Source organism: Trachypithecus francoisi, unplaced genomic scaffold (genome assembly GCF_009764315.1).
Source record: "Trachypithecus francoisi isolate TF-2019V2 unplaced genomic scaffold, Tfra_2.0 Lachesis_group3, whole genome shotgun sequence".
In the NCBI taxonomy this organism is placed as follows: domain Eukaryota; kingdom Metazoa; phylum Chordata; class Mammalia; order Primates; family Cercopithecidae; genus Trachypithecus; species Trachypithecus francoisi.
In genome coordinates, this window is record NW_022681468.1 from 4256681 (window position 1) to 4269445 (window position 12765).

A 12765-nucleotide genomic window follows, 5' to 3' on the forward strand; every position below is an offset into this window, starting at 1 on the left:
AATACTATTGGTTGGGAGTGGTGGCTCCACCTGTAATCCCAGCACACTGGGAGGCAGAGCAGGCGGATTTCTCTCTCTCTCTCTCTCTCTCTCTCTCTCTCTCTCTCTTTTTTTTTGACAGGGTCTAGCTCTGTTGCCCAGGTTGGAGTGTGGTGGTGTGATCTTGGCTGAAACCTTTGTCTCCTGGGCTCAAACCATTCTCCCACCTCAGCCTCCCAAGTACTTGGGACCAACGGCGTGTGCCACCATGCCCAACTAATTTTTGTATTTTTGGTAGGGACAGGGTTTCACCATGTTGCCCAGGCTGGCTTTGAACTCCTGGAATTGAGTGATCTGCCTGCCTTGGCCTCTCAAATTGCTGAGATTACAGGTGTGAGCCACTGTGCCCAGTCTGGGTGGATTTCTTGAGCTCAGGAGCTTGAGAGCAGTCTGGGCAACATGCCAAAACCCTGTCTCTACAAAAAACTAGCCAGGCGTGGTGGCACATGCCTGTAGTCCCAGCTACCTGGGAGGCTGAGGTGGGAGAATCACCTGAGCCCAGGAAGTCAAGACTGCAGTGAGGCGTGACTGCACCACTGGACTTCCGCCTGGGTGACGGAAGGAGATCTTGTTTCAAAACAAACAAAAAACAAAAAGTGGACATTTTAAATTTAATCTAGTATCTTTAAGGAAAAGAGAGAGGTAAGAAAAGGGAGCAGAAAAGGTCAGGGAGACCTCAGCACACGGCCCAGAGTTGAACACCTACCTGCCACCAATGGTCATCATCTCCTTGGGGTGTCTTGGAAACAATGCCAGTTCTGAACCACAGGTTCCCATGGATGTCCAGGGCCCAGAGAGTCTGCTGATCCCCGAGCGTTATGCAGACGGGTTCTAAAGCTTGCCTTTCGCTGAAAATGAGGAGGAGAACAGGAGGGTCAGCACCCACAGGCAGAGTGCCCAGCGTGTCTGGACTGCGGACATCTAGGCTCTCCCAGCAGGGATGGCTGGGAGAAGAGATGTGACCCTGGAGCGGATCATCAAGTACCAGGGAAGGAAGTTTAAATCTGAGTTAAATTACTGTGCAAGATACACGGTTCAAGTGGGTGGCAGCTTTCGAAAGACACACTGATGACCCAGAATGGCCGGGAACACTCTTCAGAGAGAAAGTAACCTAAGAAAAAAGTGAGTAGGCACAAAAGGAATCTAAGGCCTCTGAGCGCTTTCATCTCTCTACTCCCTCCCTCACCAAGGGAGTGACTGTAAACTCCCCCGATGTGCCAGGCTATTCTGTGCAGCTGGGCCTAGGCAGACACTGCCCTCTCTGCTGGAGACGCCCTCCCCCTCCTTCCATGTAGGGAAGTCCATCAGCTTCCAGGCTTAGCTGTGGGTCCACTCTGCATGCTGCCTTCCTAACCTCTGCATGGAGTTCATGGTTCCCTCAGTGCTGCACGCTCCTGTTTAGGGCCATCTGTGCTAATGGGTGTCCATTCATGCACAGGGCCCCCCATGAGACCTGCAACTGGTGAGAGCAGGGCCAGTCTCAGCCCTCTTGGCACACCCAGCCCCTAGCACCATTCTGGCTTTTTGTTGTTGTTGTAGCTTTTTTTGTTTGTGTGTTTTTTGCTTTTTGAGATGGAGTCTTGCTCTGTTGCCCAGGCTGGAATGCAATGGGGCGATCTCGGCTCTCTGCAACCCCCGCCTCCCGGGTTCAAGTGATTCTCCTGCCTCAGCCTCCTGAGTAGCTGGGATTACAGGGACATGTCATCATGCCTGGCTAATTTTTGTATTTTTAACAGAAACAGGGTTTCACTATGTTGGTCAGGCTGATCTTGAACTCCTGACCTCGTGATCCACCCGCCTTGGCCTCCCAAAGTGCTGGGATTACAGGCATGAGCCACCACACCTGGACCATTCTGGTTCTTAATAGGTATTCACGGCCGGGCGCGGTGGCTCAAGCCTGTAATCCCAGCACTTTGGGAGGCCGAGATGGGTGGATCACGAGGTCAGGAGATCGAGACCATCCTGGCTAACACCGTGAAACCCCGTCTCTACTAAAAAATACAAAAAACTAGCCAGGCGAGGTGGTGGGCGCCTGTAGTCCCAGCTACTCGGGAGGCTGAGGCAGGAGAATGGCGTAAACCCTGGAGGCGGAGCTTGCAGTGAGCTGAGATCCGGCCACTGCACTCCAGCCTGGGTGATAGAGCGAGACTCCGTCTCAAAAAAAAAAAAAAAAAAAAAGGAGGTATTCACTGAAAGTTTATTGGTTTGCTAAATTCAAACCAAGAATCTCCTAATCTAGTTTTTTGAAGGACTATTAATACTTCCATATTAGTAAAATGATCTGATGGCAGTTCTATAACTAACATCTTGAATGGTAAAAAAAAATAGCTTAATACAGTTCAGAGATCGGGCCAGGTGCAGTGGTTTATGTCTGTAATCCCAGCACTTTGGGAGGCCGAGGCAGGAGAATTGCTTGAGCCCAAGAGATCGAGATGAGTCTGGGCAACATGATGAAAACCCAAAACTCGTCTCTACAAAAAATACAAAAATTAGCTGGGCATGGTGGCACGCGCCTATAGTCCCAGCTACTCAGGAGGCTGAGGCAGGAGGATCACCGGAGGTCGAGGCTGCAGTGAGCCGTGATCGTGGCACTGCACCCCAGCCTGGATGACAGAGTGAGAACCTGTATCCAAAAAAAAAAAAAAAAGTCACAGTTCAGAGATCAACTTCAATTGATTAGCATGAAAATAAAGAAAAATATTTGGACCTAAGCCGTCACAGACACTAAACAGGAACTACCTGACGGTGGGCAATTCTCAGTAGAGACTGTCATGACAGACTCATGACGCTATGATGTTCAGGGCTGCACAGAGGGCAGCAGCATTTTTAAAAATTGAGCTCTGACTCAACATCCAGTTTGCTGGTCAGAATTGGGCAGAGATTCAAGCTTAGCCTATAGCTATGGAGGCTGCGGGTACTGCCTCCTAGGAACAGTCTTGTGGTGCCTTGTGGTGTCAAGTGGACAAGAACGCAGGGTAGGACAACACGAGGTGAAAGGAGTCTCTGGCCCACCAGTACCTGATGATGTCACACTTCCACTGCTCGCCTTCTGGACAGAAGCTGCTCACACCCTCCCGGTACAGGAGGGCCCTCTGCTCTGTCAGCGCCCACACCACATTGTTCCGGGCTGTGATCTGGGACAGCGGGTAGGGACAGTCCACCTTTACGGCTCTGGCACAAGGGCGATCCACGCTCAGACCTGCCAGGAAGATAAGAAGAAGCCCCAAAGACACACAGTTGGAACTCCACACCTCATTTTGACGTGGTTATTGGCTTATTTTTCCTTTTTCGGTATTTTGCTATGTTCTTTCATGGTGAGTGCTTTAAAAAAAATTTAGTTAATTAATTAAAAATATAGACGGGCCCTCTCTATGTTGCCCAGGCTGATCTCAAACTCCTGGGCTCAAGAGGTCCTCCCACCTCAGCTTCCCAAAGTGCTGGGATTGCAGGCGGGAGCCGCCCTGTCCGGCTGCTTTTTCGTTGTCAAGTTTAGTCAACATGAAGTGGTTAAATTCTGCCTACATGTAACATCTATCTGAAAGCAGTTTTAGACACTCTTGGAAAATTGAACAATTCAGAATGATCTGGTGTCCCAATGTAGCTTAAGAATTCTGTTCTAAGAGAAGAACACAAAAGCCAAGAGCAGGAGAGTGGCCAGATGGAGGCCCAGAGGTTGCAGGGCAGAGCAGCTCTTCCAGGCAGAGGGCTGCAGAGCTGCTGGAGTCAGCAGGGACCTGAGGCCTGCAGCCATCTCTGCAGAGTTCCAGCACAGCGGCTCCCCGCTGCTCTGACTGGGTGCGAGGTTCCACTAAGAAAATGAAACCCCAAACTTCCCAGATGAAATCTGAGGTCTGTTAACCTGCAAGGCAGTGGCAGGCCAAAACTCAGGGTCCCTGGCTCCCTGTCCAGGGCTCTTCCCTTGCCTCCTTGTGGCCTGTCAATAAAGTATTTCTAAATGAGCTCAAAGGCTATTCCCAGGGGAACAGACAGACCAACTGTCGCCTACAACCCTGTATTCCTTGACCTTAGGCCTGCAATTAGGTCTCAGTACTCAAACATGCTCTGTGACTAATCACAGACGCACCTACGGTATTGCAGTCCTTGGGTGATATTTCCTTCCACTAAACTAGGTGGGAATCACCTGCAGGACTTCTTACAGACACATTCCCGTGCAGTCCCCTGCTGGACCTAACCCAACAGGTCTGGGTGCGGCCGACTCATGTGAAACCACTGTCCTGGTGATTCCTCTGGCACTACTGGTTAAGAGGTCACTTGCTCCTCACCCCCAGGCTAGAAGCACCTCCTGTCTCCCCCATGACCAAAGCTCAAATGTTCTGGCAGCTTAGATGTGCATGTGCCTTGCCAGAGCTACTTTCATTTAAAGAAAGACACAGGAACTAGGCTGGAGAGACCTGGGCCAGCATATGGCCTATGAAGCCAGCAGGGCTGCGCACCTGGGCTGGAGGTTCTTACACACCTAGGAGAGAGCCAGCTGTGCAAGGGCTTCAAGCTGAAGACTCATCCCTAGCTGACGACTCACAGCAGAGATTAAAACTTGCTCCTGAGGCCGGGCGCGATGGCTCACACCCGTAATGCCAGCACTTTGGGAGGCCAAGGAGGGCAGATCACAAGGTCAGGAGTTTGAGACCAGCCTGGCCAACAGAGTGAAACCCCGCCTCTACTAAAAATACAAAAATGAGCCGGGTATGGTGGCACATGCCTATAGTCCCAGCTACTTGAGAGGCTGAGGTAGGAGAATCGCTTGAACCCAGGAGGTGGAGGTTGCAGGGAGCTGAAATTGTGCCACTACACTCCAGCCTGGGCGACACAGCAAGACTCCATCTCAAAACAACAACATTCTCCTGGAATCAGCAATATTCAACGCCTGGAAGACTGATCTTTACATAAATCCGACATGGCCTCTGGACAACCGATGATAACTCCTGCCCCATAGTTCTTCCAGATACTGATAAATCACACTGCTGGTGGAAGATCCTCCCCCATTCTGCTGACAGTAAACACTGACTGTCATTACAGCTTATTTTTAATAAGCAAGTCCCACTGTGCCCTTCCATCAGCTAAAAACCTCCCTGAGGGCAGCTTCCTGTGACTTGCTGAACTGCTATTTTTGTTTTGTTTTGTTTTGAGATGGAGTCTTGCTCTGTCACCAGGCTGCAGTGCAGTGGCGTGATCTCAGCTCACTGCAAGCTCCGCCTCCTGGGTTCAAGTGATTCCTGTGCCTCAGCCTCCCAAGTAGCTGGGACTACAGGCACGTGCCACCATGCCCAGCTAATTTTTTTTTTTTTTTTTTTTTTTTTTTTTAGTAGAGATGGAGTTTTGCCATGTTGGCCAGGCTGGTCTTGAACTCCTGACCTCAGGTGACTTGCTCGTCTTGGCCTCCCAAAGTGTTGGGATTACAGGCATGAGCCACCACATCTGGCCTGAACTGCTATTTAGAGCAAATTATGGCCTGGTGTGGTGACTCATGCCTGTAATCCCAGCACTTTGGGAGGCTGAGGCAGGCAGATCACTTCAGGTTGGAAGTTCAAGACCAGCCTCGTCGACATGACGAAACTCCATCTCTACTAAAAATACAAAAATATTAGCTGGGCATGGTGGTGGGCACCTGTAATCAGGAAGCTGAGGCAGGAGGATCACTTGAACCCAGGAGGCAGAGGTTGCAGTGAGCCAAGATGGCACCACTGCACTCCAACCTGGGCAAGAGAGTGAGACTCTGTCTCAAAATAAAAAAGAGCAAATTACTTCTTGTTTTTTCCTGGCACAGTTTATTAAAAATAAAGCTGTAATGACAGTCAGTGTTTACTGTCAGCAGAATGGGGGAGGATCTTCCACCAGCAGTGTGATTTATCAGTATCTGGAAGTATATAGGATATAGTATATAGGAGCTGGGCTTTGATATGGCTGGAAAAAAAAAAATGCAGCCGCTTAAGCTTTAGCTTAAGGGGGAAATGAATTTTATGTCCTTCTTCTGTCTTCTTTCCTCTTAAGATCTGACATTGTAGGATATGTGACATGCGGTGGTTGGCCATAGGAGAATAAGATTCTGTTTTTGTATCTCACCAAATGATCTTATCCATTCTTGCCCTAAATTTGTCCCAGGTTGAGTTTGTGTCAATGCAGGAAACTGCTAATACATGCCAAATGGCAAATACTCTGTTCCCAGAAGTGTCTTAATTCAAATGGATTTAGCCTCTTAATCAGAGTGATTGTTGTAAGCATGTTACTAGCAAAGCAGGGTGCAGCAGAGGCAGTGATGGCAGAGCTGGCAGGCCCCTGAGCACAGCCAACGGTTACCTGTCTGCAAGTATAAGTCCCCACTGGTCCTGATGATCCAGGCGGTGTCATCGCTCAGGGCCACAAACACTGCCTGGGGCAGGGCTTCGTACCAGTGCCGCTTCCCCTTGATGGTGACTTTCCCACAAGCAAAAGCCCGGTTAGATTTCTGTTCAATCTTCCAGAGAAGGGCTCCTATGGAAATAAAAATTCTATTCACTATCCAATAAATAGTAGAATATATTTCTATACAAAAGTCTTCATGCTGGGCATCGAAGGGAGAAAGACTGCTAAAACACATCCTGGTCTGTCCCCCCAAGTGGGGAAACAGGCCACCAGACCCAGGTTTGGGCCCTTAGCCACCACCCAGCTTCAGGTTCCATGTCACCGTCCGTCTCCAAGCTTCACTTTCTTCCTGGGCAGTGGGGATCATCTCCACCTCACAGGGCTGCTCTAAAGACTGGAGGCGGGAGCGGATCAACCACAGAGCTAAACACATGACAGGTGCTCCTCACATGGGATGAGGAACACTGATGACATTATTAGGTTTGATAAGTCTCCAAATAAACATCCTGAGACACAACTAGTGCCCTAGGAGAGGCTGAAAAAGTCCTTTAGGGATTCAGAGAGAGGGATCAGTTCTGGACAAGCTGAATGGAAAAGATGCACAGAAGGAAGACACTTGCACTGAGTTGGCCCATGTTCACTGTGAAGGGGACTCTGATGAAGAGACAGAGGAGAGAGAGGAGAGGGAAGGCAGGACAGCGCTGCAGCTGGAGGCCTGGTGCAGGCCAACGCAGGCAAGGTGAGGGGCCATCAGTGATCACCGAGTGTCAGATGGGCTGGACTAGAGGGCCTGTCCTGACAGGCCTGTGGTACCCCTGGCACAAGGGCTCTGCTGCCCACCAAGGACATGGGCCTGGGCCCTGAAGGACACCTCAACTGAGCACGTGAATCTCATGGAGATGGAGAGTTCCCACTAGCACAATGAGGGACCAAGGGGCCTGGGAATACAAGTAACTAATGTAATCAGGAATAGAACCAACATTCTAAAAGGCCAAGGAGACAAACCTGAAGGTAAATGACAGCAACAAGAAATGCATTAAAATGCACAACTGTGTAATGCCAGCTTGTGGAGTGGGTTGTTAGCCAGTCTCTAAAGAAAAATATTTTTCAAACAAACAGTGAAAGCAAGCAAGCAAAACAACGCTGAACAAACTAATATTTTAAACAGTGACAAAGACCATGGAGAATTAAGGGAAATTCATCCCGAAACACAGTGAAGTTACAGAGGACAGACAGGTCCCAAGCCACAGACTCGGCTTCGGCTTTGTCTGACTTCTATTCCAACGTCCTGACAATAAACCGGGCTGCTTCAAGGCAAAAGTGCCCCTGCTGGCACAGGTATCAACGTGGCCAACACAACTTTAAGAAACATGGATGCAGCTGGAAACCATCATTCTCAGCAAACTATCGCAAGAACAGAAAACCAAACACCGCATGTTCTCACTCATAGGTGGGAACTGAACAATGAGATCACTTGGACTCAGGAAGGGGAACATCACACACTGGGGCCTATCATGGGGAGGGGGGATGGAGGAGGGATTGCATTGGGAATTATACCTGATGTAAATGACGAGTTGATGGGTGCTGACGAGTTGATGGGTGCAGCACACCAACATGGCGCAAGTATACATATGTAACAAACCTGCACGTTATGCACATGTACCCTAGAACTTAAAGTATAATAAAAAAAAAAAAAGAAAAAAAAGAAACAACAAGCCAATGATTCCATGCAGATAAGGGAGGTCTCCCAGCCCAGGAGAACCTCGTTCAGGAAACACCAGCTCCAATTCACTCACAATGGCCTAACAGCAGCATGAAAGAATGAATGGACTTTCCTTTCAGAGTCAGGGAGTAGATTGTTCACCCATAGCTGAGAGCCCATTAAAATAGAATTCCTAAAGAGGAAGCCAAATAATTGGAATATATCCAACATATCCATGGGCCTGTCTTAGTTAGTTCGGTCGCTTTAAAGCAATACTGAGAAAGAGAAACACATATTATTTTTATAAACAGTTTGTATACTAATATCCCTAAGAAAGTCCCTCAAATTTCAAACTTTTTGTTTAGCTTACAAAAATATGATCAGGGGTTACCATTGCAATTAATAAAGAAAACAAAAACTCAAACTGAACACTATTTACACTATGAATTGACATCCAATGAAGCAATTCAAACGTTCCAGAAGAGGCAAACCTGGTGAACGCACGGCAGCCTGAGCCCAGAGCGGCTGCAGGGGAGCCCTGTGCTAAGATGTCTGCCCCCGGGGGGCGGGGAGCAGGAGCAGGGAGCAGGAGCAGGGAGCAGGAGCAGGGAGCGGGGAGACGAACCTGAGGGTGAGACTGCCACCTGCTGGACAGCATCTTCAAACTTCTGCCAGCGCAGCCCGGCGCCCGGCAACGCGCTGCAGAACAGGCCGCCTTTGTAGTCCAGGCACCAGATATACTTCTCGGAGACCACCAAGCTGAGGATGCCATAGCCGGGACCCGAGTAGCCCATCCAGCTTTCTGCAAACTAACAAGGGCAGAGCCAGTGAGTTCTGTGGCAGAGGACACAGCCACACTCGGCTGTTGTCAGTAAGAAAGGCGAAAGGATATCATTAACACGAGATAGTAAAAAAAGATCAGCAAGAAGCCAAGTCAACCCTCCCCCCAACCCCTACTACCTTTGGACACCCCTCTACTACAAACGTTCTGAGACGCGTGCTGCTGTCTCCCTACAAAGACTCCCTGGCATCCCTGGATGACATTTTCTCCTGTTCTAACGCCTCTGCAAATGTAACGCTTACAGCACCACATCATGAAGGAGCTGCTTTTATTCTGCAGGCATACCTCACCTTACACAAAGAGCCAGGTTCTTCAACATTTGGATGCAAGTAAATTTTCTGTAGTCGAATTATTACAGATGCACTGGATATATGGCACTACCACTGTCTTTTTTTTCCACCATATTTTCTTTGTTTTCCTTTTTGAGACAGAGTCTCGCTTTGTCGCCCAGGCTGGAGTACAGCGGCATAATCTTGGCTCACTGCAACCTCTGCCTCCTGGGTTCAAGCAATTCGCAATTCTCCTGCCTCAGCCTAGAGAGTACTTGGGATTACAGGCGTCCGCCACCACACCCAGCTAATTTTTGTATTTTTAGTAGAGATGGGGTTTTGCCATATTGGCCAGGCTGGTCTCAACCTCCTGACCTCAGGTAATTCACCCACCTTGGCTTTCCAAAGTGCTGGGACTACAGGCATGAGCCACCGTGCCTGACCTTGCTAGAATTATTTTAAAAATCAAAGCTAAATAAAGTCTTTGGACTTTAACACTTTTCAATAAAGGCAAAGAAAATAAATGTATCTGTACAGATACTCACATAGAAGTTAACTACTTCAAAGAAAATGGTGCCCAACTCTTCTCAATCTAGCCCTGCTCACCATAGCAAGCCTTACTTCTACCCCCAGCCTCCAAGTAAAAACACACCATAAAATTTCTTGGCTTTCCAGCTACCTGGAGTAGGATGAGGAAGGGAGGAAGTTAGAGGGCTGGGGGCTCAAAGGGCCAGGACCCCTGTCACCTAAGTAAGGGCTTTCCTAAATTTCTGGTCTAGAATTCCAATACCCCACCCCACCGACAGTCTGCCTGGCTACTGCCCAGACATCAGGGGGCCATGCTGCTTGCACTTCCCACAGCCCTGCACTTTGCTCAGTACCCTCATCTGAGTTCCACTCAACTGCAAGGATGTGAACATATACCTGGCTCCCTGTCAAGACTCTGAGGCTCAGGAAGATGGAATCCACAACTAGCTGCCATTTGCACTGTGGTCCCCAGCACAATCACAGAGGCTGACAGTCAAGGCCACTCAAGAACCACTGGGTTGGAAAGATAAATACCGGATGACTGAATAAAAGGCCACCCTTGGCCGGGCACAGCAGCTCACGCCTGTAATCCCAGCACTTTGGGAGGCCGAGGCAGGCAGATTGCTTGAGCTCAGGAGTTGGAGACCAGCTTGGGCAATATGTCAAAACCCCTTCTCTACAAAAAAAAAACAAAAATTAGCTGGGCGTGGTGGCATGTGCCTGTAGTCCCAGCGATTCAGGAAGCTGAGGCAGGTGGATCACTTGAACCTGGGGAGGTTGAGGCAGCAATGAGCCATGATTGTGCCACTGCGCTCCATCATGGGTGACAGAGTGAGACCCTGTCTCAAAAAAAAAAAAAAAAGCCAGCCTTATGGCATTTTGTCTCAAAACAAGTAAACAGCACGTTTCACTTCTAAGGCATGACAGCACACAGGGTGAGCAAGGGGGTCCTGGGGCCCACCCTTCACTCACTATGTGACCTTGTGCGAGCTGTCCAGCTGTTCTGTGCTTCAACTTTCTCCTCTGTAAAATGGGGACAAGGACAGTGCCTATGTTATAGTTCGTGTTTAGAGAAGTAAAAGAGTTAAACCTGTAAAGCGCTTTGTGGGATACTTGCACATGGTGAGCACTGACCGAGCGTCACACTGCTAGCACTGACAGAATCCAGTGTACACTGTGGAAAGCACACGTGGCTGTAAGTGCACAGCCATAATTCATACCTCACATCACCAGTTAGTAGGAGACACGACAATACACAGTTACTTTTGAAACAAATACATCTAGTAATAATTAGTTGCTAAGGGAAGTAGGCACTTTAAAAAAAATCACTTTTAATATAAAATGCTCAAGGATAGTTAAAAGTCATCTCCTAGTTACATGTGCTGGGTGGACCTACAAAGACTGGTTACTCCAAACTGTTCCTGCACAGCTTGCAGGGGAGCCTTGGAGTCACTGTTTGGAGGTTGAGGAGACAGCAGTTCTGGAAATGGCCTCATGCTCTTGCAGATGGTTCCTTGGAGGAGTCTGAGGAGGAGGACAGGAGAGTCCCTGCCTCCAAACTGCTCAGAGCTTTCCCTACTCCACGGGTAGACAGTCCTCTACCCACTGTTTTTCTGAGATGGCCCCAGGCCAATTCAGCCCTGCCCTACGATGGCTAACAATAAGTGCCTATGCCAGCCTGCACTTGTGGGGTCAGAGGAAACAGCAAGATGCTACCTTGGTTGGGGAGGCAGGTTACTGAGCAGGGGAGAACAGGTCAGAAGTAGTTCAAGCCATCATAGTCCCTGTGCTGGAAATCCCCTGAAACCCAGACTTGAAAACAGAGTTGGCTTATGGATTTTGCAGTAGGAATAGATTTCCTTCCATGAGAAGGAAAATAATCAGTCTTGCCAATTATTCCCCTTAAGAAAGAAGCCTTAGCTACGTTTCCACCACCTGAACCCACATACCTGATCTGGCTTGAGCAGCCCGGCATCATCTGCACCCAGCCGGCTCAGGTCCTGCTGGGAGCGACTAGGTCCGAGCTCTGTCACACTCGCCTCTGAGGATGAAGAAGGAAGCCCGTGGGCATAGATGTCCTCCTCATCACTAGACGTTAATGCCTGATCCCGTGGAGGCTGCTCAAGCCAGGGCTTGGGAGTGCTGGCCGCCAAGGCAGAGACCGGAGTCAACTGTCCTCCCACACTCCCCAAGTCACGTTCAGAAATGGGTGTTTCTTTCTGACCTGTGTCATCATCAGTGCCAGCATGCCAGAGATTTGTGCTGAGGTGGCCAGAGGCCTCCATGCTGGTTAGGACGTCCTGCTCTTGGCTGGGCTCCACAGGGCTGCCTTCATCAGCTCCGGTCCCAGGTAGCCACTGCCCAGCACTTGGGGCCAAGCTGAGGCTGGAAGGCACGGTGAGTGAGTTCAGGAGGGGCGCTTCACAAAAAGTGCTTTGGGGGCCAATGGGTTGGACATCTTCCCCGTCCTGCACCCTAGGAGAGCTGTCCTGTTCTTGGAAGGGTATCTGTGTGCTATATGGTCCATCATCTGCAGGACAAGGCTCATCTTCGAGTCCCGTGACATCACTGCCTCTCACAGCTTCCCTCACTCCATTGAGCAGCTCCTGCCCATATGCATAGTGACAGTGTGGCATTTCAGTTCTAATGTCATCTTCTACAGCCAGAGAATCAGGCACAGATCCTGGCACCTCCAGGACATTAAACGTTTCGGGGTCAGTATTTTCCTGCAGGACACCGTTCACTTCACCACTGAAGCCGCTTTCCAGGTCTGGAGACTCTGCACTTAACTGATCCATGCTACTGCCCAGGACACTTGAGGTCATTGACAGCAAGTCTGTGTTCAAGGACTGGGGACTGTCCCCAGGAAATTCGGAGCAGGGTGTAGACTCCAGGGAGCTGTGACAGGTGCTCCTGCTTCCACCTTCTAATTCAGAATAAGAATATTCAAAATAAGGCACGGTTCTATATGATTAGTAAGAGACTAATTCGCACACATATTTTTGGCTCAAGAAAAAATATTTTAA

General features: G+C 49.3%; 1 protein-coding gene across 10 annotated transcripts in view; it reads right to left on the reverse strand.

The window, feature by feature from the left end:
• Positions 1 to 12765, reverse strand: part of TECPR2 (tectonin beta-propeller repeat containing 2) — a 140330-nt gene that overhangs the window by 55355 nt on the left and 72210 nt on the right. For all 10 annotated transcript variants that reach the window (XR_004432249.1, XM_033191215.1, XM_033191209.1 and 7 more), the window contains 5 exons: positions 11689 to 12665; positions 8727 to 8910; positions 6355 to 6528; positions 3058 to 3238; positions 746 to 887 (listed from right to left, as the gene is read on the reverse strand). Coding sequence is in view for 9 of the 10 variants with exons in the window: in XM_033191215.1 (XP_033047106.1) it covers positions 746 to 887; positions 3058 to 3238; positions 6355 to 6528; positions 8727 to 8910; positions 11689 to 12665 (1658 nt within the window). In the remaining variant the exon portion in view is untranslated. The remainder of the gene's footprint in view (positions 1 to 745; positions 888 to 3057; positions 3239 to 6354; positions 6529 to 8726; positions 8911 to 11688; positions 12666 to 12765) is intronic.